Source organism: Emys orbicularis, chromosome 22 (genome assembly GCF_028017835.1).
Source record: "Emys orbicularis isolate rEmyOrb1 chromosome 22, rEmyOrb1.hap1, whole genome shotgun sequence".
NCBI classification, from domain to species: domain Eukaryota; kingdom Metazoa; phylum Chordata; order Testudines; family Emydidae; genus Emys; species Emys orbicularis.
The window spans coordinates 13,333,692-13,355,642 of NC_088704.1; the positions used below are offsets into that span (position 1 = coordinate 13,333,692).

The 21,951-nt window shown below is 45.0% G+C and overlaps 1 protein-coding gene across 1 annotated transcript in view; it reads right to left on the reverse strand.

Annotated features, from left to right (window-relative positions):
- Positions 1-213: 213 nt before the first annotated feature.
- Positions 214-21,951, reverse strand: part of SLC25A33 (solute carrier family 25 member 33) — a 34,371-nt gene continuing 12,633 nt past the window's right edge. Inside the window, exons 2-7 of the mRNA XM_065421328.1 lie at positions 16,060-16,239; positions 10,257-10,334; positions 7,760-7,860; positions 5,277-5,343; positions 3,158-3,441; positions 214-1,115 (exon numbers count right to left, since the gene is read on the reverse strand). Coding sequence (XP_065277400.1) covers positions 913-1,115; positions 3,158-3,441; positions 5,277-5,343; positions 7,760-7,860; positions 10,257-10,334; positions 16,060-16,239 — 913 coding nt within the window. The 3' untranslated portion in view covers positions 214-912. The remainder of the gene's footprint in view (positions 1,116-3,157; positions 3,442-5,276; positions 5,344-7,759; positions 7,861-10,256; positions 10,335-16,059; positions 16,240-21,951) is intronic.

The following is a 21,951-nucleotide window of genomic DNA, read 5'->3' on the forward strand; positions in this document are numbered from 1 at the left end:
GATGTGCATGACTGCATTCCAATCACCAAGTTGCTGTTCCTCAGGGGCAAGTCAGATTAATAATTATTGATGACCAAAACAGTTTAACTCCTAAATATTGAGCTCTAGAGTTGGCTTCATACCTCGAAGAATTTGTACTGATTCCCCCATGCCATTCAGAAAAGAAGAAGTCACCACTGGAGATGAGGAAAGTAATAGATTAGAGAAGACTTAAATGATGCAAACATTCAATTAGGTGCCCTCCCACGTAGAGTTTAAGTTTCTCTCAGGGAAGCTATTTTCCTTAACCTTTACAGGAATGTCTTCCAATAGAGTGGCTCATCCAGGAGATTCCGGCATGAACATTTTATACCGGTCAAGTTGCGTGTTACAAAGCTGCCTCACTGTGCTCAGTACCCCATTCTGAAAGCTCACATGGGTGATGAATATTACACCCATGAATCAGCCACGAAGCACACTGAAAGGTCTTAGGACTCAATACTTCTGGAAAATAATATTTTGTGACACCAGTAGTAGGAGATCTCAGTTTCAGACTCCAAACCAGTTCCTCTCCCACTTCAATACAGTTTTAATGACTATCAATCCAAGAAACATCTCAATAGCACAGGTACATATATGCCACATATACCTGTGCTTAAAGAAAAGGACAACCAAAACATACAAATTAAATAGCATGATTTAATTTAGTAGCAGTTTAATTCTGAATCATCTCTCCTTAAGTTAAAAAGTTATAATTAACTATTAACGTTAATGAGTTGAAACCTTCCAGAAAGCATGAATCCAAAAGGAAAAGTGTCCAGCAGGTGATCAGAGACTCATAGCTATTCTCCATCTTCATCACCTGTATCAGTCTCTTAATGACTATTTGCTCAATGTCAGTTTTTATTTTCCAGAGGATGCTCCCTGGCTCTGCTACTTAGTGTGGTCTTCCAACAGGTACACAATTAGCTCATAGGTGGACAACACAATGGCTGTGTTTGGTATCTGCCTGATGAGCTGCGCAAAGAGTCCTCTATAGAAAGCCAGGTAGCCTTCCTCACGTGCTACCAGACGAGCCGTCTGAAAGAAAGTCTTGTATTTTGTGCCTTCCTCTCGCAGTCTTGTCCGTATGACCTCTGGGGGGAGGGGGGAAAACAAACAGAGCACTAGGTTAGCGTCTCCAGTCAAATCCCCCAGCCCAGAAACACTTACAGGTTAGGAAAGAGCCTGCATAGCTCAGGGCAATCAGAACCTTACCCTGGACAAGGGAGATTCCTGCTGGATAATCTGCTCACCTACACTTACAAACCCTGGAGTCGCAGGCACTGCTTGCCAGGCAAGACAGGCGGTTAAAATTGGTTTTCCACTTCCGTGTAAACACCAAACTGCACAATAAATGGATGGCTTGCTTATGAGGGCTGTTACTCAGCTGATCACTTCCTCGGTTGCTGCTCACATTCCTCACACGGTGCTTTGGAAAGAGGGTGCACCGTTCAGTAGGTCTGTGCTCTCCTCAAACTGGCGTATGGGGCGAGCTGTGGCTTGGTGGCATTTACCATGAAACGGAGGGAAGCCACTTTTGATTTGGCACAGCTAGGGTGTTGTTCAAGGCCATAGCTGGGATCAACAGATGCACTTGGGCTGGATTCCAACTGACTGAACACCAGAGGCGGCTTGCAGTACAGTGCTTTCTGTGAGGGGCCTGGAGCTCTGAAACAAGCTTCCTCCTCTGCTCCAAAATAGCTGGGGTCCATTGAACTTCAGAACATCTTGCAAGGTGCATCAATTTGTGTGGGCTGCTTTGGAGAGGAATCAGATTTGTGGGGGAAGGATCTGCATGGTGTGTGGGCTGTTTAGCTTTATGGCAGCGGCACCTACTGCCTTAGGAGCCACTTGTAATTTGTATAAATCAAAACACGCCTTCTCCAAAAGGCAGGCTCTCTTTGGCCAAGTCACCCTAGATTTTTTTCTTACCTGACTCATTTGCACATTAATTTATATACTGTTCAGGTATGATGGAAGTCAAAAACAGTTTCTGTACAGTTGCAATGAAAATCTGGCCTCATATAATCTGTCTGGAGAGCTATGGTAGAGAAAGGCTTCTTATAGATTCAGAACATTGATGGCAATATGAAATCTGTATGTAGCTGCATCCATTAAACAAGGTACTGAGGACAATTTAAAAAGGAAGAGAAAGGCCTGGAATAGAATTAGTCAAGGGTTTGGTGAATTGAATTTCATGGTCTTTTCTCCCCCCGCTCTTTTCCATTTGTGATGTGATCTGTTGCCTAAAAGTTAGTGCCGAGAATGAGATAAAAGCCCAGAGTGGCATTTTCATGGTAGCATCTAAGGGTATCAGACTAAGAATTCAAGCCATGTTAACAGCCAGTATCTAGGGCTTTGATTTTAAAAGGAAGGAGAGAAGTTGGCAGAGAGAGATGTGCCGGGAATCAGACTGATTTTTCCATAAAGCACAGCATACAGCGGAGTAAAGAAATACTGCTGGATAAGGAAAAGAGAATCATTGGCATTTTAGAGCCAGCCTCATTGCCCTGTTTCCATCTCTCACTTCAGCATCTTTCTCCATGCTACCCCTTCTGTGTGGAATGCCCATCAATTTTCATTGTCTGAGGGGAGGGTGATGGCTTGGCCAAATCCCTGCTAAACCCCTCTGCTGAGCTGCCTACAAGAGATAGGATGGGCACCTAATTTAACCATAATGACACACAATCCAAAATGCCGCAACCTTGTCATTCCTCAGCCCTTTCTCTCTCGTTGCATCTCTTCAGGACAGAAACAATAGTCTACTTGTTCTGTAAAACACTTAGCTCACTTTGAGTGCTGCATAAATGACTGGAGGTAATACAAATGAAACAAACACACTCATGCTCCAAAGACCTGTGAGGAGCTGGATGAGGCTACTAGTGAGAAACGGGGAGGGAGGGAGGGAGAAGAGTTAGCTTTCTGTAGCAAACCTCCTTCAGCAATTAGCGGTTCAGCATTGTTCCCATTACCCCAAGCTAGCTAAAGATCTGGGTACATAGACAGTCACTGCAGTAACATGGCATCTGTAGACATCCAGATTAATAAGAATATTACAGCACTGTCAGCCATAGATTGATACAGACTAAAGGCAACAGCTGTTCTACTGCACTGGTAAATGAGGAGTTTAACATACCATGCGGATAAGCAATACAGGAGGCACAGCCCTTAGAAACAGCAGCAGCAAACATCAGTCCAAAAAAGTTTGTGGAGGTCCTCTTGGTCCCATTAGTAGGGGAAGGGGGCAGCTGGACATCCTTCAGGTGCTTCTTTAAACTTTCATAAATAGCAAAGCAGATAATGGTCTCCGAAATCCCAGCATAGGAGGCTGTCAAGCCTCTGTAAAAACCACGGACCCCTTCTGTCTGGTAAACGTATCTAGCACACTGCAAAGCATTCATCGGCTTTGAACCCCTGACTCTAAAGGGAGCAAATTAAAACAGGGTTAGAACAAGGCAAAACTCAGAGGTTCAAAAAAACTGCACAGACATTACAAATGAAAAGTGACCCAGGAGAAACAAGAATGGCTCTCTGCTAAGTGTAGCGGCAGGAATTTTCTAGGAATGCCGTGCAGAGACTTTTAATGTTCCTTTCATTGCTTTTGGCATTGTAGTCACATTTCAAATGCCAGTAGCAGGACTGTAATGCTAAATGTGCACATTTGGCTTTTCCAATCAGCTAATACATGCTTGTGCTAATCTTTCCAGCTCCAGTCCTGGCTCCCCGTCATAGTTTAGTGCAGGGGTAGGCAACCTACGGCACGTGAGCTGATTTTCAGTGGCACGCACACTGCCCTGGTCCTGGCCACCAGTCCGGGGGGCTCTGCATTTTAATTTAATTTTAAATGAAGCTTCTTAAACATTTTAAAAACCTTATTTACTTTACATACAACAATAGTTTCGTTATCTATTGTAGACTTATAGAAAGAGACCTTCTAAAAACATTAAAAGGTATTACTGGCACGCGAAACCTTAAATTAGAGTGAATAAATGAAGACTCGGCACACCACTTCTGAAAGGTTGCCGACCCCTGGTTTAGTGCTTTAATAACAGCACTATGGAAGGAGCATTGCTTTTTATTAAACTAGCAATTTCCTTCCTGTCTGGTTGTGGCAGGGCCAGAGACAAAGGTCTGTATGTGGAATGATTCTTCAGGTAACAAGCAGCATTTAGTTCAAAGGTGCCACCTAGTGACTTACTGGAGTTAGGCTTTTTAAATAATTTATAAGCTGCGTAAACCAACATATTTTCAAATACTTCTTGGTGAGTAATCTCGGTATTTTAAGGATCTTTCTGATCTATCACCCAACATATTCCCAGGGGGAAAAAATGTCTATTTTAAAGAGTCACATTATTAATGTAACCTTAACTATAGCACAGCTCTCACTGTGGTATAATCCCTCATAGCTTTCACATCCATTAGTGACTGTGAATCATTCAGCTCAAAGATTTTACTATCAATTTTTACGTAAGACTATCCTCTCTCTCTCTCTAGGACATATGGTTAGGAGTAATAAGGTATTGAAGGAGAGCCAAAGGACTTTAAACGCCTGAAGGGGACTCTTATTGCCATTATACTGTTCTATGAAATTAAACAGCTTCAATTATAGGAGTTTAAAAAACTTTACATTGTTCAGAACGTAGCTAACGGGCAGTTATGGAGGGTCCTGCATTACTGAACTAGCCTAAGAGAATATAAAACCCACTTCTGTATGATTTAGAGCCCATGTCAGTGCCTTGTATTGTCATATAGGGGACACAGATTGGATGCTCAGTCCTGACCTTTCCCTCGTTGAGCCCTGCCTGAGTCTCTCACTTAGGTACTTGTGTGACCCCCATTACCAAAGTATCCACGTGCCTCACAATCTTTCATGTATTTAGGTTCCACACCACCACGGTGTGTGAGGTGGGGAAAATGGAGGACTGAGGCAGAGAGAAAGACTAAGTGACTTGTCTAAGGCTACACAGGAAGTCTGGGGTACAGCTGGGAACTGAACGTGGGTCTTGAGTCCCAAGTTAACCACCCTTCCCCTCCTCAGTAGTGACCCCTCTTGTCAAATTAAGATAGAACACTGATAGGCTTAAGCTGTACCCTGGTCATCTAACAGGACGGTGACTCAAAGGGTATGGGAGTTGAATGAGACAGGGAATAGGAAAAGGCATCAGCGATGCCAGAGCCATAGATGGAATGGGCAAGAATATGCGTTTTGGAGCCCCTCTTAACTAAGATGGCACCAATTTCTCTTGGTCGCTTACTTCCGCTCCAGCTGCATTCTGGTTTTCACCATCCATATAGGGTTCATCAGGGAATTTGTGACAAAAGCTGAAAGACAGAACAAACAAAAAAACAGCGTAATTAAGAGGGATTGGTTGCTGCAATAACCATGAGAATTGCTAAGCTTTAATGCTCTGTAGTCCCATAGGCAAGTTTCTATTTAGAGATTTCAGAACAGGAAGTGTAGGGAGGGAGGGAGTCAGTTTGGAACCAACACATTGTTACAGAATCAAAGCAAGTTCCCCTTGTGAGGTATTCATTCTCTCTACCATAGGACTTTGTGAAGCACTAAGGAATGGTATGATTATGTAGCCCATGTTACTGTAAACAGCCTTCTATGAGATTTAATATTTATGGATGGGTTTAACTTATCCTTAGAGATACAGGGAAATCCATGAAGCAATCATCCATACCAGATAGTCCAAGACTCTAGGTGGTGCTGTTGAGCCATCTCCTTAACTGAACCCATCCATGCTTGAGATAATTTGAGAATGGTTTTTAATGGGCAGTTCGGTGACTTAGGTCTGAGTAAGCTGGTGCAGTCATCCTGCAGTAAGTTTTCCCAGAATAGCAAAGTACCTTCCCAACACGAACAAAAAGAGAGACTAAAAAGAATAGTCTAAAAACCATTATGATTGTGGACTGGCTGATTTCCATTAAAGTGCACATTTCCTTATTGTTCACAAGAGCATCATTAGAACATCCTCCTCCTTCTGGTCTGCAAATGGCAAACTTATTTTCAGAAGAAACGTACACAAAGTTTTCCATAGTAAAAGGGCTCCTACATAAGATGAAATATACTTCAGCACTAGCACACTCACTCGATATAGTACCGCATGAGACGTTAGTAACTTCACTTCTTCCCACCCCTAAATCTTTGAGTCACAATTTCAAAGGCACTTATAATTATAACAACACGCAAATGGTTTTCTTTCCCCCGGGAACGATGAAACATTGCTGGTCATTGCTCAAGAACTGCAGTGCTTGGTCTATAACAGGGTAACATTTCTTTAAGACTAGGATTGTCAAAGGAGCCCAAGGCCCTGTCTATACACTAGCTGTACTGCTTGAACTATTCCGGTAGAGTCTAGCACTACAAGCCCCCTAGTGGGATGCGTTTATACTGGTAAATCTTATTCCTGTATGGGAAGGAGAATAAACTAGTCCAGAATAAGACCTCTTTATATTGGTATAATTGTGCCTACACTAGGAGCTATACCAGTAAGTATTTCAGTAAATAGTTACAATTCTCCCCCGCCCTCCCCCCACACTGTTTTACTTGTGTAACTATGTCGACAGAGCAGGCCTAAGGGAGTTGTGTGCCCATCTCCCTTGGAAAGCCCCACAGCTTATTTGAAAATCCCAGCTTAAATTCCTTGTTCCACTAGGTAACCCATCCAGTACGCTTCAGAATTTGTGACATATTGGACCCTCTGCGGTATGCCAGTAGTTAGGCATTTATTCATGTGGGGTGACTACAGCATGTACAAATCTTATGTGGGTATTCACCTGGCAGGCTCCTCTAGAGTTTTATTTCCCCCCTTCCAAATGTTTTATGGTGACTTTGAAAGTGTCCTCATCAAAGCTTCCCACAACTATGTTATACAACTGGTAAAAACAACCCTTGTTTGGAATTAATTCCTCCCTGGTTGAAACTGATACTCAGTTGTGTAAGTGGAGAGCTGCAGAAATAAGGTTTTGACTAAGCCTCTGCATGAACATTAACTTCTAGTTCTGCAAAGAGGGGTTCCTTAAGAATCCGTAGAGAAACTTGCCAAGTTGCCTCCCTGTTTTGAAGAGAACTGGACGTTTCTTGTCCAGCAGAGTTGATTTTCAACAGTCCCTGAACTTTGATGCCTTAGGAGGTGCCCTGCCCAACATCATAGTTTCATGAACTCAGCCACCTCTCCTGATCTCAATCTTTTATGGAGATCGTTTGCTGGATAAAGGTTTCTTAGAAAGAATGCCCTTCTCCGTGGTGAGACCCAGCAACACAGTGGGTGCACAAACCCAGGGAGACCAAATGAACATTTTCAGAAAGATCTGGGCATTTTTGCACTATAATACACAGCTTCAGTTTTCATTTGTGTTCTGATTGATACCTCGGTATGCTACCGTATCAGGCGCCATTGTGCAGGGTACGAATACAAACATCGTTCCCTGTTTTATGCTTCATTGCCAACATTTTCCACTGCTTTAGCTGGGAAATGTGCTTGAGGCAGCCCTAGATGGCACCTATACCATACAGAGTACCATGTTGAAAGAATTAAGGATCTGATAGATAAAACTTCTTCATTGCCCTCTATAAAGAGGTTGTTGGGAGTGGAATGGAAATGGTGCGTGACTGATTCTGAAGTAGGATCGACACAGGTAACCCGTTTCTGGAAGCAGAATGGCTGGGCACATTTGTACTATGGCAAGATAGCCTGGGAGACAAAGGGACACCCTCCATGCGATAACATACCTGCAGAGCCTGCTGAGCAAATGTGCACAATGTTGCTGTTGGGCACAAAAATGCCATTAAATCGCTCCTTGGCTTTGGAGTAGCATGCAAAGTAGACCGCCCTGTGCCAGGAAGAAGAGAAGAACTCGCTACAGAGGATAATCTACAGACATGCAATTCAAACCAGTCACTGCTTTCCTCCCATAGTCCAGACCAACGAGGTAGATCTCAGAAGGGCCTCAACATTATTGTTTCCATCTGCAAAGACTCAGCCTGCCAACCTACACCAGGACGCCTGCCTGTACAGCCACTAGGGCATCGTGCAATTCATAGCTTCTGTGAGCCAAGCTCACTGTGCACATCAGGGACTCCTTGCATTCCTCCATTCCACCCACTCTATTTCAGGGACTCCCTGCAACTTCCCCACTGCTCCCTTACGTGTACGGCTCTAACGCCCATGTCCTTCTTTCACCTCCTCAATGCCAGTGGCTCTGCCTGCCCCCCATTCCTCCCTCTCAATCTCCCCCCTGCCACCAGGGGCTCCGAGGGTCCCCCCCATTCCTCCCTTGGCAGAGTCTCTACCCCCCATTCCTCCCACTCCCCCCTCCCCACCACCAGGGGTTCAGAGTGTCACCTCCCCATGGCAGGGGCTCTGTGTACACCCCTATCCCCCCAAACTAGGATCCCCCAATTTCCCCTCCACCAGGTGTTGTGTGCTCCCCATTTCCCCTTTGCAAGGGTCCCATTCTTTCCCCCCAGGCCAGGGCTCTGTGCATGCCTGATTCTCTTCCCCGCTTTCTTTTCGGTCTTTCTGTCTGGGAGATAAATCATTCAGGGTATCAACACAGATGAAATACAGGTATTGCTATCCTGGAAAGCGTTAATGGGGGCCATTGATCAGTTTTATCTGTAGATCAGTGCAGAGGTGCTTGAAGCTGTGGCTAGTTTAAACAGATAGTCAAGGCTCCCCACGTCCCTCGTTTTCCCCCTTTTGGTTTTCCAATTTCCCCCCAAATAGAAGTTTTGCAATTGATCAGATGCAGCATCGAACAGTTACTGCATTACATACATAGACAAAATGCCATCAAGTTGAGCCTAGGCCTCGTGAGGTTGGCCAATTAAATCCTGAATGGGAAGTAGCGTAGTCTTGCACACAGAGCACAAGACTGAGGAGTCAGGGGGTATGTCTACACTGCACCTGGGAATGTCTCCCCCTGCCCAGGGAGACAGACATGCACTAGTTCTGCTCGAGCTAGTGTGCTAAAAATAGCCCATGCCGCAACATCCATGCTGCTAAGCCACCCGAGTTTGGACCCATAAAGGTCAGATGGGTTTGTACCGGGCTGGCTAACCTGTGCCGCAACATCCACACTGCTATTTTTAAGTGCATTCGCTTGAGCACAGCTAGCGCATGTCTGGATACCTGGCTTGAGAAGGGTGCTCCCAGCTGCTAGGTGGCTAACCCCAGCTCTGCCACTAGCACACTGAGTGACTCTGGGTAAGTTGCTTAACCAATCTGCACCCGTTTCCCTAGATGCCATCTTCCTGGGGGTGCCGTGAAACTTACTCCATATTTAAATAGTACTTTCAGATACTCCCAGGGCAGTGCTAGATAATGTGTTAATGCGAGTCTGCAGATTTTTTGCACCCCCATATTTCTATTTTCCCAGTCTATGCCCAGCGAGTCACCTATTCTTGATATTCATTTAAATACCTGGTTCAGTCTACATACTTTAAAAAAAAAAAAAAAATGGACTGTCTTGTACTAACAGAAACCCCTCTTTTTATGCAATACTCCACCAATCTCAAGCTCCTTCTTTGCAGATCAGTTATGTGAAAACAGTGTGTGAAACTGATAATGAAAAGCAAAGATCATAAGGAGCAGCCTGGATACACACAGAGAGAAACAAAATGTACAGAAGCCAATAAAAATGCCAGAGAAAGCCAGATTTTTAGGCGCTGTAAACAGAGGCACTTGCTTTCAGTCTGCTGGTACCCCTTTTCCCAGGGAGAAGGAGAAGGAAACCGAAAAGGAGTTGAAAAGTGCTAGGCAAGTACTAAATAAGATTAATTCACACTCAGCTTTGATTTGCACACCTCAAAAATAATGGCTTGAATTTAATATATTTATTTGTGTCACACTTGCATGGCACTTTTTTCATCTATAGATCTGCAACTCCTTTACAAAAAGGAAAGAGCTTCAGTAGCCCCATTTCACAGATGGGGTAACTAAGGTATACAGAAGTTAAGCAACTTGTCCCAAATCATTGAGTACATCTGTGACAGAGCTGGAATTAGAACTCAGGTCTCCTGTCTACTAGACTATGTGCTCTTATCACTGGCCAGCAGTTAGTTCATAAATGAACCATTTGGGCATTTTTTTAAACTTGTTTAATAAAAACAGAGCATTTATAATATGCATAGTACAATCTTTGTGCCACAGCCTTAAAATGAACCTTTTTTTTTTTTTTTTTTTTTTTTTTTTTTAAATATGAACTGAACCCTTTAAGATCTTTACCTTGATGGCGCCACTCCAACCAAGTTTGGACCCAATCCTCGGAAGAGTGACTTTGGTCCTTCTTTCTCCAAAATTGACCTAAAAAAATAAAAATGCAAGATCGCTGACTACCTCTCCTGGTAGACAATAACCATCAGTCACAAATCAGGAGAACTGTGGTAAAAGATAACAGTATTAAAAAACTAACCTATTAGCTATCAGGCTGTGCTCTTTGGCAGAAAGCTGGCTGATTTAGCTATTGGCTTGAAAAAGCAAGCTAATGCAATAGATCTTAGGGGTATTACAGACAAATCTGCATTTGTGTCATATGAGAGCAGCTTAATAGCTCAATTGCTTGAAAGCTATTGGGAACTGGGTTATTAAAAAAGTTAATGGAGATCACAAGATAAGTCAGTTCTGAAAGACAAAAAAAAGCGTTCATTCTCTCACAGCTATTCCTTCAGGGGGTTGCTTTTGTGGGGAAGTGGAGATTTCATTGAGAAGCAAAGGTGTGTGGGGTTGAGAAGCCTTGCTAAACGGTGCACCCCACCCCTTCAAATGGGTCACCAGTGGGGGCTAACGAGCATAGGAGGCTGTTTTCCCTACCCCCTCTGTGGTGGGAGTGAGACTGAGCTTTGGAACCTTTCCTAGTCCGGAGTCACCAACGCAGGGGTAGCCCGGTCCCCGTGAGAATCAGAGAACCATGCAGTTTTCCCCAAATGGGAGGAATGGGGAGATACAGACTATAGTGGAACTGCCACACACACTCTTTTTGGATGACCGTGAGAGTATTTTGGGGGGACAAAGAGGAACAGGAGAAGAACACATGGTCTGAGCATGGGGGGAGGGTAAGGACTAGTTTCCAGAAGGAGGAACCTACAACATTCCTCCTTCCAGGGGGAAGCACATAACCCCTATTATGCAGCTAGGAGTCTAGTCTGACCAGGCATTACACACTCTGGTTTAGGCCTCCTAAGCGGAAGCACAGAACACTGCAGTTCCAGTATTGTCAATTCCGAGCATTGAAAAAATCATGCGTTTGATATTGCAGAGCTTAAGTTTGCCTTAAAACTCATGAGATTTAAAAAAATAATGTTGGGATTCATTTTCTTTGCCTTCTGGGTTTTGAACTTTTAGGTTACACCTGGATCACGTTTTCAAGCTTTTCTTTGCAATTATGATGGCCAGAAATGTATTTTTCTAAAATGAAAGCGGAGATTGTCACAATCACTAGACTCTAAGAGCTGGAGCTTTAAGACAGACACCAAATATAGTGAGAGTTGGCAACACTGCTGAAGATCAGTCCAAATTCTTGACCCTGAGTGTCATTTTTCCCTCCCATGGTTTAAACCCAAATGGGTGAGATGAGCTGGCACCAATATAAAAAAGGGTAAATAATTTGGATGGCCCCCCGGGGACCCTGCAAGTTTTGTACAAGTCTGGCTCAAAAGCGTCCCTAGTGGAGAGTTTGATTCCAAGCAAGAAGCCTTGGCACAGAGAGACATTTACAAGAAAGAAAATAATGGTTGAGCCCTAGTAGGTATCCATGGATCATATTTCACCCATCAGCAAAAGCCACCTACGTTGCCATGGAGCTGCTTTGGATTTTAGTACGGTGACCTGCGAGGCAGTAGCAGCCCTTCTATTAAAAAAATCTTTATGTGAAAAACATGCGAGGAAATTCAAACAGCTCCTGCTTCCAAAGGTCCTTCACACATGCCCATTCTTTTGGTTGGAGTCTCCCATTTTGCAAAGTTTACTTTCCAGGTCATTAATGCTGCTGGCAACGTTTGCCGCAGAGCCCAAAAACAAGCTCATTAGAAAGCTTCTGAAACGCATCCCCAAAGCTGAGCCGAATATTCTGTGTAAACTCCGAGGCTAAGTGTCTCCTAGGAAACAGATCCAGGGATTGCTTGTTCTTTGTCACTTTAATAGTCACGACTGTGGCTTCCAGCTGAGGTGACTCACCAAAATCTGGTTTACACACAAGCAGCTTGCCCTTCTGGGAGCATTTTCCATTCTGAAAGGTTCCACAGGCAAGTTTAACCCGGTCTGTCCAGGGTATTTATTTTCTTTCTAGCTCTAACAATCAGTGTTTTCATAGCCAATACACAACTCCCTGGGAGCAATTTTCCAGAGAGGCCTCTGGAGGCTTTTTCCCTTTCAGTGGAATTACTGATACCCCTCAAAGCACCTAGTTCACCCACCCCCAGCTCAGCAGTTTCAGGAGAGAAGGGCAGAAGGAATTAATGCAAAAGACCCAATTTGCTCTTCATCCTGCTTTGGGAGCTGCAGGATGACCATATTTCCCAAAGAGAAAATGGGACACCCCCAGCCGCTTGCCCAAGGCGGGCCCCTCCCCTCCTCGCCCCTCCATACGAGGCTGTCACCCGTCGCTGGAACCCTGAGGAGGGCCCCGTCAGGAGGCAGTCGCCTGTTGCTGGAACCTTGCAGGGGGCCCCCTGTCACTGCTGTCACCTGTTGCTGGAACCCTGCCTGGGTGCCGCTGGCTGCCAGCTCCAGTCCCGAGGCCCCTGGGGCTGAAGCAGAGAATGTCATGGAGATCTCTGGAAGTCACAGAATCCGTGACTTCTGTGACCTCAACGTAGCCTTAATCATGAAGAATCAGGTTCTGAACAGTGTGACTCCAACGATATAACTAAGAAAAATGCTGAACAAGTCCATGCTCCCTCTATACTCCATCCAATATTGCTATAGAGAAGGCAATTAGTCTTGGAAGGAAAGTGCACTCCTCCTATTTATAAGAAACGCGCTTCAAATGTGGTCTCTGAAAACTTTCTTTGGTGGAGGTGGCAGCATGCAAGGCGTTTACACTTTCCTTGGAGAATTTGCCCATTTACACAAAGTCGTGGTTAGCTGCAGCATCAAGGGGGTCTGATTTCACCAAACTGGGAAAGGGGAGCCAGCGGCAAGTGTACATGGTCGCTTTAGGAGAGTGCACTGAGGTCCTACATGAAAATCAATCATTATAGACACTGAAGAATTTATTGTTTGTGAAAGACAAACAGTATGATCGAGTTGCAAGATTGCTTCAGACATCTGGAAAAGGAGCCAGGCAAGTGACCGAGTTTGAGCAGTTGCTGAAATGAAACGAGATCAAATGAATCAAGACCATAAACACTGACTTTAATGAGTCGATACGGATGGTAAAAGGCTGACCCAGTTTTATCCAACTTCCTATCTCCCCACAAAGAACAACCCTGAAAATGAGAGTGGGTGAATACTATCAGGAGAGCTGGCTACCTTGAAATGATTTTATTGGACTCCCTTTTAATCAGGATTGCTGTGTGTCGCAGGAGGGAGGGGAATTAGATGCATCCAAAATGCACTGATTTGCTCTGGTTACCTTGGTTTTGCATCGTGTACAGCTCTAGACTCAGCAATCTGACAAAAAATATTATAAAGGGAGTCTTGGCATTTGGAGGATGGGGTGGGGGAGAAGAATTGCTTATCTAGAATACAAGATTCAAGCTGTGATGTGACGCAAGCCACACAGTTCTGCAGAGGACTTGATTGCCACTGTATTGTTATGTAATTCATGCAGCTTCACTGGGCAATGTGCCAAATTTATCAGTATTACATAAATCAACCAACGTATTTTGCTGGGCTTTGGGGGGGGGGGGGGGGTGTGCACACCAAAATGCCTGATGTAAACAAAAAATCATGGCACTAAAATAAAGTGCAAATATTTATTTGCAAAGATCCACAAACTTGGTGCAGATTAGACTTGGACTTTGCTTTCTTCAGAAATGCAGCAGCAGAGACCTAGGCCTGGGCCTCAGGGTTATTGGTTAGGCTATACAAAACCGTTCGCTTGGGAGCACTGGCTTGCCTTAGATCCAATCTTCTTTTGTTGAATGTATGTCACGAAAAGATTAGGCTGAACAAACTGCTGCTCCTACCAGTCTGCAGAGGCATCTGACAAACATTGGAAATTTTCCAACAGGGACATTGTGGGGGAGTTCCAACTCCCAGCTGAGGATTTATATGGGAATGACCATGTAACGTGCACTGGCTGAAACCACACATTAGTAGCAGACAGAAGACTGCTCACTCAGTCAGAAATAGCACAAGAGGAGGAAAGAATAGGGCTGTCTGAGGACTGTTCATGCCGTGTTTTCTAGCTGGACTGCTTTTGTGAAAGACGCTGTCTCCTTCCTTTTCCTTCTCCCCCCCCATGAGTTCCAGGGTGGAATGTCACAATCAGCACCTTTCATAACAACAGTGCAGAGAAGCCCTCATTTACACGCATTCACCAGCATCCTACCTGTACCAGAAAGACCTCCAAATTCAAAAGATCACCCTAGACCTTCCAACCCCCAGGTCCTGAGCTAAGATTACATCATTTGGATCCTGTTTGCATCAGTTCAGGTTCTTGGACAGAAACCAAGTCTCATCTAATTTGAAGCACGTAGCTGGGAATGTAAGAAGGGGGATGTGCATGAATGATGTGGCAAACGTGAAAGATAGGAAGCTTGTTCTGAATGTATAAAATGGATTGTTAGTTTTATCAATCTATTGTTTCAAAGAGGCTGGGAAAAGGATACCTGGCAGCCGGGGCGCCACTGGAAAAGCTCAGTCTTGAAGCTGCCAATTCTGCAGTTTTTGGCAGAATCTAAGCCTTAAAAGAAAGAGGGATAGATTGCTTTGAAAAGCAATCCCAAGCATACACCACTACGCTACTGCCTGCAAACCCAGAGCAGCGGCGTGTTACACACCACTTCACCCTCCAGCATAGAGGGGGTCAGAGGTTAGTTTGGACCATTCCAATATTATTAAACAACTGCAGCCTAATACTCTAAAACACCATGCCAGTCGAGCAATGCAAGGCACCACACGCTATGGCCTTTACACTCTTCCCTTCTTCACCACTTGATGGGCTCTTGGGGTTTTTTTGGGGTTTTTTAAGTGAGTTTTAGGCCAAGGCCCCAGCCTATTTGATGGATGGATTCTGCCCATCAAAGCAACTGAACACCCACCCACACAGGCGGGAGGGAGGCCTACAAAACCTTAGAAAGGTGGGTACAGCCCATCAAAACAAAAGGGACCGACTCCCTGAAACAGGGGTGGGGCAGACCCCAGTTAGAGTGACAGTCTTGGAGCCCACGGTCCCCAGAACAGGTACACAGCACAGAGTAGCTGCAATGAAAGGTTTTTCTCCCATGCTGTTCCGACTCTGAACTAGAAGGACTGACACTGGCTCCAGAGATGAGGGAGGAGTTCTGTCTCTGTGGCTCACTCAGTCTCTCAGTCTCACTGCCAAGACAGGGGCCTAGCCAGCAGGACGTGCCCATCACACTGCTCAGGTGCAAAAGACTGAGAAACACGAGAAATCCAAAGGATGAACAGGGCAAGAATCCACATGTTCTGAGCTATAGGGAATGCTACGGAGGAAAGGCATATTTTTAATACTGCTCCTGCAAGCTGACATACATATCACCTGGCAAGAGAATACTACTGACTCTTGATCATTGAGGCTTAATACTTACCGGAAAGCTTAGAGCCAATAAGTCTATTTAAAAATAATACCTCCAGACACTTATCCAAACCAATACTCTTTGGAAAACTTCTCAATGCGGTTTTAAATAAGTTCCTTTGAAAATTCAAAAGGTAAAAATACATCTTGTGGAAGCAAAGGTTAATTCAACTTTTCAGTTGATGCTGAATACATAAGGCCCAATTCTCATCTCACACCAGTGTGAATCCAGAATGACACCATTCAAGTGTAAAACCAGTGCCAACGAACTCAGAGTCAAGTCCATTGGTTGCACAGGATGCGATGAATGACAAGAACTGTACTCACTTTAGAACCCGGAGAAGTCCAGGTGATACAGATGTCGGCCTGACCATTCCTTCCCCACTGATCGTCCCCAACTGGACTTGAGGATAGTAGACAGTCCGGAACGCTAGCCTTGAAGACTGGAGCCTGGTCTTTATTACTTCTAAAGGACATGTAACAATGGCACCAACTGTACCCCCACACCTGTAGGGCACAATGCAAACAGAGTACAGTGTCAGCAAAAGAATGTCACATCAAAACACCACCATATGTAACAAGCAAAGTCCTTTCCCCTCCCTTCTCCCGCCACAAGAAAGAGTTACAATTGTGTTTATGTCAATATTGGGAGAGAGGAATTTTTGGCATGGGGCAAAAGAGGAGGGTTCAGAAAGAGATTCAGGAGCACACTCTTCCTTGTCTCAAAAAGATTTAGTGAATCATTTTCTACTCAATGCTTGCATAAGTTACCAGTGACACGAGGGTTCTGAAGGTCAACGAAACACCCAAATCAGTAGCAACTGATCAGCTCTTAGTCCCGTGTTCTATGTTCCTGTTTGTCCAGGTCACCCGATCTTACTGTGCAAGAGAATTTGGTTTTCTTGAATGGAGTGGGGTAATTCCAGTTTTTAGTGGGTCACTGGAGCTATTACAAACAAGACTCTAGATTTATGTCCTTGGGGGATTCTTCCATCAAGAAAGCCTACCTAGAGACGGTAAAAAATAGTAACTGTAGCGGACTGGGAGGCCTTGTGCGGAAAGTGATGTGACAAAGCCTTCTCTCCTTCAGTCAGTCAAGTTTTAAAAAGCAGTTTATACGCTCTCTTCTGAGAAGTGGTAGGTGGAGGAATCTCAGACCTCCAAGTTAATCAGTTTCCCTGAAGAACTAGCAAATATTTGAGAACAAGACCGGGGACACGAGAGGGAGGTAAAAGAACAAGCTATGTGGTCAAATCGGATGGGTCCTTGACCCTGATCTGGGAAGCTCATACGTAATTTATATATTAACAAACTATAACACCTTTACTAACAAACAAAAAACACAACAACAAAAACCATGGATTCCAAGCCTGTGCATTAGCCCCTATTCACAAGGGTCAAGAAAATCTTGTCCTTGACACAAACTGTTGCCACCTGATAGAATCAAAACAAAAAAAAGTGTAATAAAAGCATTTAGTTTTATTTCAGTTTGTCTATTGTTTTCTCAACTGTAACCCCATGTGCTAGGGTTGCTGCTCTTGTTGTTCAACTCTTATTTTCCCACTGTTATCTACATGCTGACAAAACCCAATTCCTGCTTTAGTTTTGTTCTTCCTTTTTTTGACTAACAGTTTCTTCCTGTTAGCAAATGGTAGAGAGAGGACTTGTTTACTTGGGGACAAAGGAAAATTAATCTGAATTAACTAATTGGGTGAATTTAAAGTGGATTTGTTAAACTGTATTAAATCCCTGAGTGGACACACTCATTCAGAATTTAAGTGACCTTTTCTCAATTTAGCTTAATTCACTAGTGAACAAAACCAAATTAAGGCCACTTAAATTCTGAATGAGTGTCCACCCAAGGATTAATGTGCTGTAACTAATGCACTTTTAATTCCAAATCAACTAAAGGTGTGAATTTCTTTCCTGAATGTCCATGAGTAGACAAGCTCTTAAAGGTGTGTCTACACTGCATCGTAAATCCAGATCAGTGGGATCCAGGCTTGTGGGTCAGTGTTTCCAAGCCGGTGCTTGAGCATCCTCACTGCATTGTACACCTGGGTTTACAATTGCTGGACCAGGGTATCACAGCCATGCTAATGTGTGTCCATACTGCACTACACAGACATTCTGACTTGGGTCTACAGCTTGAGCTGCATCCACAATGCAAAACGATAGGGGGGTGGGTTAGAGCCCGAAGCCCTAGCAGGGTCCTGAGTGCTTGCTGACATGAGTTAGACTGATGTGTGTGTGTGGACGAAAGGAGGGCTTGGGCTCAACCTGAAACAGAGCCTGGGCTTAGCTGCAGTGCAGGCATACCCTAAATCAGGGGGGTTCTCAACCTGAGCCCTCCCAACATGCTATAAAAACTCCACGGCCCACTTATGCCACAACAACTGGTTTTCTGCATATAAAAACCAGGACCAGCATTAGTGGGTAGCAAGCAGGGCAACTGCCCAGGGCCCCATGTCACAGAGGGCCTTGTGAAGTTAAGTTGCTCAGGCTTCAACTTCAGCCCCGGGTGGCAGGGTTCGGGGCCCTGGGCTACAGCCCCATGCGGTGGGCCTTCGGCTTTCTGTTATGGGCCCCAGAAAGTCTAATGCCATCCCTGCTTGGCAGATCCCCTGAAACCTGCTCATGGCCCCCCCCAGGGGGACCCAGACCCCTGGCTGAGAACCACTGCCCTAAGGGACTAGCAACTACTGTGTATACATTGAGCAATGAACAACACTAACTCAGACTACTGATTGGGAAACCCTCTGAAAATTAATGCACTTTAAAACAAACAAACGTGATTAAAAACAAGGATAGCTGATTACAAGATGTAGCTGGTTGATTTATTTTGACAAATGTTGTTTACAATGATTTATCCTAACAGTTCACTGCATGTTAGCAACTGTTTCCCCCCCCCCCCCATAGTACATCTTGTGTAAAGCTCCAGTAACATGTGTAACCTTTCCAGTAAGCTCACACCACCACTCTGCTATAACATCTTTACTGAGAAGTGGGGCAAGGCTGCTGGTTAGGACAATATGCAAGTTTGTGGCTCAGAGAGGTTCTACTGCTATATAAGTGTCTTGGGGTATGAGGGGGAGGAGGAAGAGGATGGAGATTCAAGAAGCTCTACATCTTGCAGACAGACTAATTCCACTGGCTGTATGAAGCAGTTCCAGAGCTGCCACAAGGGGCTAGTGTGTTGCACCTCGCTGTACATACATGCTGCTTCTTGCAATCATGCTGCAGCTCTTTGCTCTAGAATTAACCCTTGCCAATAAAGCAGTGATCAGCGGAGGCAGTGTGGCCAAGTGGATAGAGCTCTGAACTAGGACTCAAAAGAGCTGGGTTCTATTCTCATCTCTTCCACTGGCTGACTGACCTTGGTCAAGACGCATCGCCCCTCCGTGCCTCAGTGTCCCCATCTATAAAATGGGGATGATACTTCCTTTGTAAAGTGCTTTGAGATCTACTGAAGAAGAGCGCTACAAGATATTATTATAGGAGCTAGCTAGGATGCAGAAGGGCCACATTGAAAACTTCAGCTATCTATAACTTAAATAGGAGAGATCTTCCACAGCTAAACTCAATGGAAGGAAGATTTTCTTTGTTTACACAAGCATCTTAGCATTTCTTGAAGTGATAACATGCTATGAGATTCTCTCTGGAGAACACCATTTAATTCAGTGGATCTTATGGTGAAATTGCAATTTAGGTGTTTTCCATGAGAAGGAAGCAAAAAACTGCTCCCCCCATCTTACACAAAGGCAAAGCAGTGCCTTCTAGAGTTACAAGGAACTTGCTGGCAAAACTCAGAAGCACCAGAGTAAAGTCTAATGCCAGGTCTACACTAGCGACAAAGAGTCCTGTGGCACCTTATAGACTAACAGACGTATTGGAGCATAAGCTTTCGTGGGTGAATACCCACTTCGTCAGACGCATGACATGGGTATTCACCCACGAAAGCTTACGCTCCAATACGTCTGTTAGTCTAGAAGGTGCCACAGGACTCTTTGTTGCTTTTTACAGATCCAGACTAACACGGCTACCCCTCTGATACAGGTCTACACCAGGAACTTTCGCTGCTATAGCCAGGCTGGTTAGGGGTGATTTTCTCTGACATTTCTATCCAGGCAAATGCCCTAGTATTAGGGGCGTGCACAAGAATAAAAATTTGGTCGCTTTTGGAGGGGCACTTTCTGTGCTCTCCGTGGCTGGAGAGACTGGCCCCCCTCTTCCCCCCCAGGCAGTGGCGCTTGCTCTTCACCCCCTGTCCCGCCCCAGGGCCAGTGGAGCTCGCTCTCCCCACCCCGGTGCCAGAGGAGTTCTGTGCCCCTGCTGATTGGGGGGGGGGGGTCTGTGCGCCTGCTTGCCCCCTGTTGCGCAAGCCCCTACCTAGCAAGGATTCACTGAACAATTTTTTTTGGTGGCCTCAGAGCACGGCCACTCTGACAATTTTTCCAACCCCAAGCCCCACCGCCCTGGGCTGAAGCCCAGAGCTAGGGCCCAGGGGCTGAAGCCTGCTGAACACACACTGGCCCCACATGTCTGCAGAGGCGCTGCCCGGAGCCCCCAGGAGGCTGCGTGGTGCAGGGCCACAGATCCCCTGCTGGCGGTGCCAACAAATGGCAGGGCAGCCAGGAGCAACAGCTGGGTGCTGCAGGGAGGGGCTACTCCTTTGCCCCCCCTCCCCGCCCAATCTCCACCCAGGAGGCTGTTGTGGCCACAGAAAAATCCCCTGGTGACCGCATTTGAGAAAAGCTGCCCATAAATGTGCTTTTGGTGGTAGAGCTAACTTTGCTTGCTCAATTGATATAAACTATAAGGGCAAAAGCATTTCTTTTTGCCTGTATAAGCTGCATCTATCTACACTATAGGGGTTTTGACAGCAAAACTTTTAAGAGTAGACCAGGCCTTACTGTAAAGATGATCAGAACATCCAGGACTATTTGGAAGGGAAGAGGGTACTTGAATTCCAGTTTCCCATTATTGTTTGAATTTGCTGGATATGCTGCAAGATTCCTCCTCCCTTTACCATTAACAATTCTCCCCCACGGAAACAGCCCCCCTGTGAAATTCGAAAACTTTAGAGCCTTTAACTAGGAGTAACAACATCAGTCAAGTGTGTTTTCCATCAACTTCTTGATTCTTGCTCCTTCCTACCACAAACAGAAAAAGAGTTTATCCTAAACCAGTGGCAATCCAAGCATTTTACAACAACAGGCATTCTGAGAAACAACTTTGCCTCCAGCCATTTTAATCCACTTGATTTTGACCTTGGCTGTAGAATAAAGCACTGAAGCCGCTTCGGAAGCTCAGCGCACACACAGCAGCTGAAATTCTGTTGCACGGATGGAGGCTGAGCTACATTTACAGAAGAGCTGAAACAAAAGACTGACTTTGAACAAGCAGCCTGGCTGTTATCAGCGCTTTGTGTACAGAACCTGGGCCTGACATTAGCTATCTGCTCTGCAAATACAACGTTGGAGTGCAAGGCTTTAGCGCATCTTCCTCAATGCAGCACGCACAGCTCGTGCTGTCCATGTGCTCGCCTGAACACAGAGAGGATGGAGGGGGAAGAAACTAGGGCCCTGGGCAGGGAAAACCCTTCACAACAAAACCTTTGTCCGCTCCCAGAGTACAGACTTTAAAATGCACCTCTACCCCAATATAACACAAATTCGGATATAACGCGGTAAAGCAGCACTGGGGGGGCGGGGGGGAGGCTGCGCACTCCGGCAGATCAAAGCAAGTTCAATATAACACGGTTTCATCTATAACGCGGGAAGATTTTATGGCTCCCGAGGACAGCGTTATATCGGGGTAGAGGTGTAGTTTGGGGTTGAAATTGCATTCTGGGCATGGATCTGACAACAGTTACCTCAAGTCCTTCCCTCTGCTCCGGAATGCCTGGATCCAACACTGGCACAACAAACCAGATTCTACCTTCACTTATGGTAGTGTAAATCACAAGTGACTCTGCTGAAATCAATGGTGTAAGTGAGAGGAGAACTTGACTCAGACTGTCTACACCCCCATCTTAAAGGATTTATCATCCAACAGCAGGAACCAAGGTGATTAATGAATTCCCTTTAAAATGAAAGATTATATAAGCACAGTAGTAGGTTTCTGCTTTCACCAAAGAAAGTCATCATTTCCTATTTACATAAATAATGGGACAGATGCTTTAGTCATACAATCTTCTTTGCTGGCTTTCTTTTTATA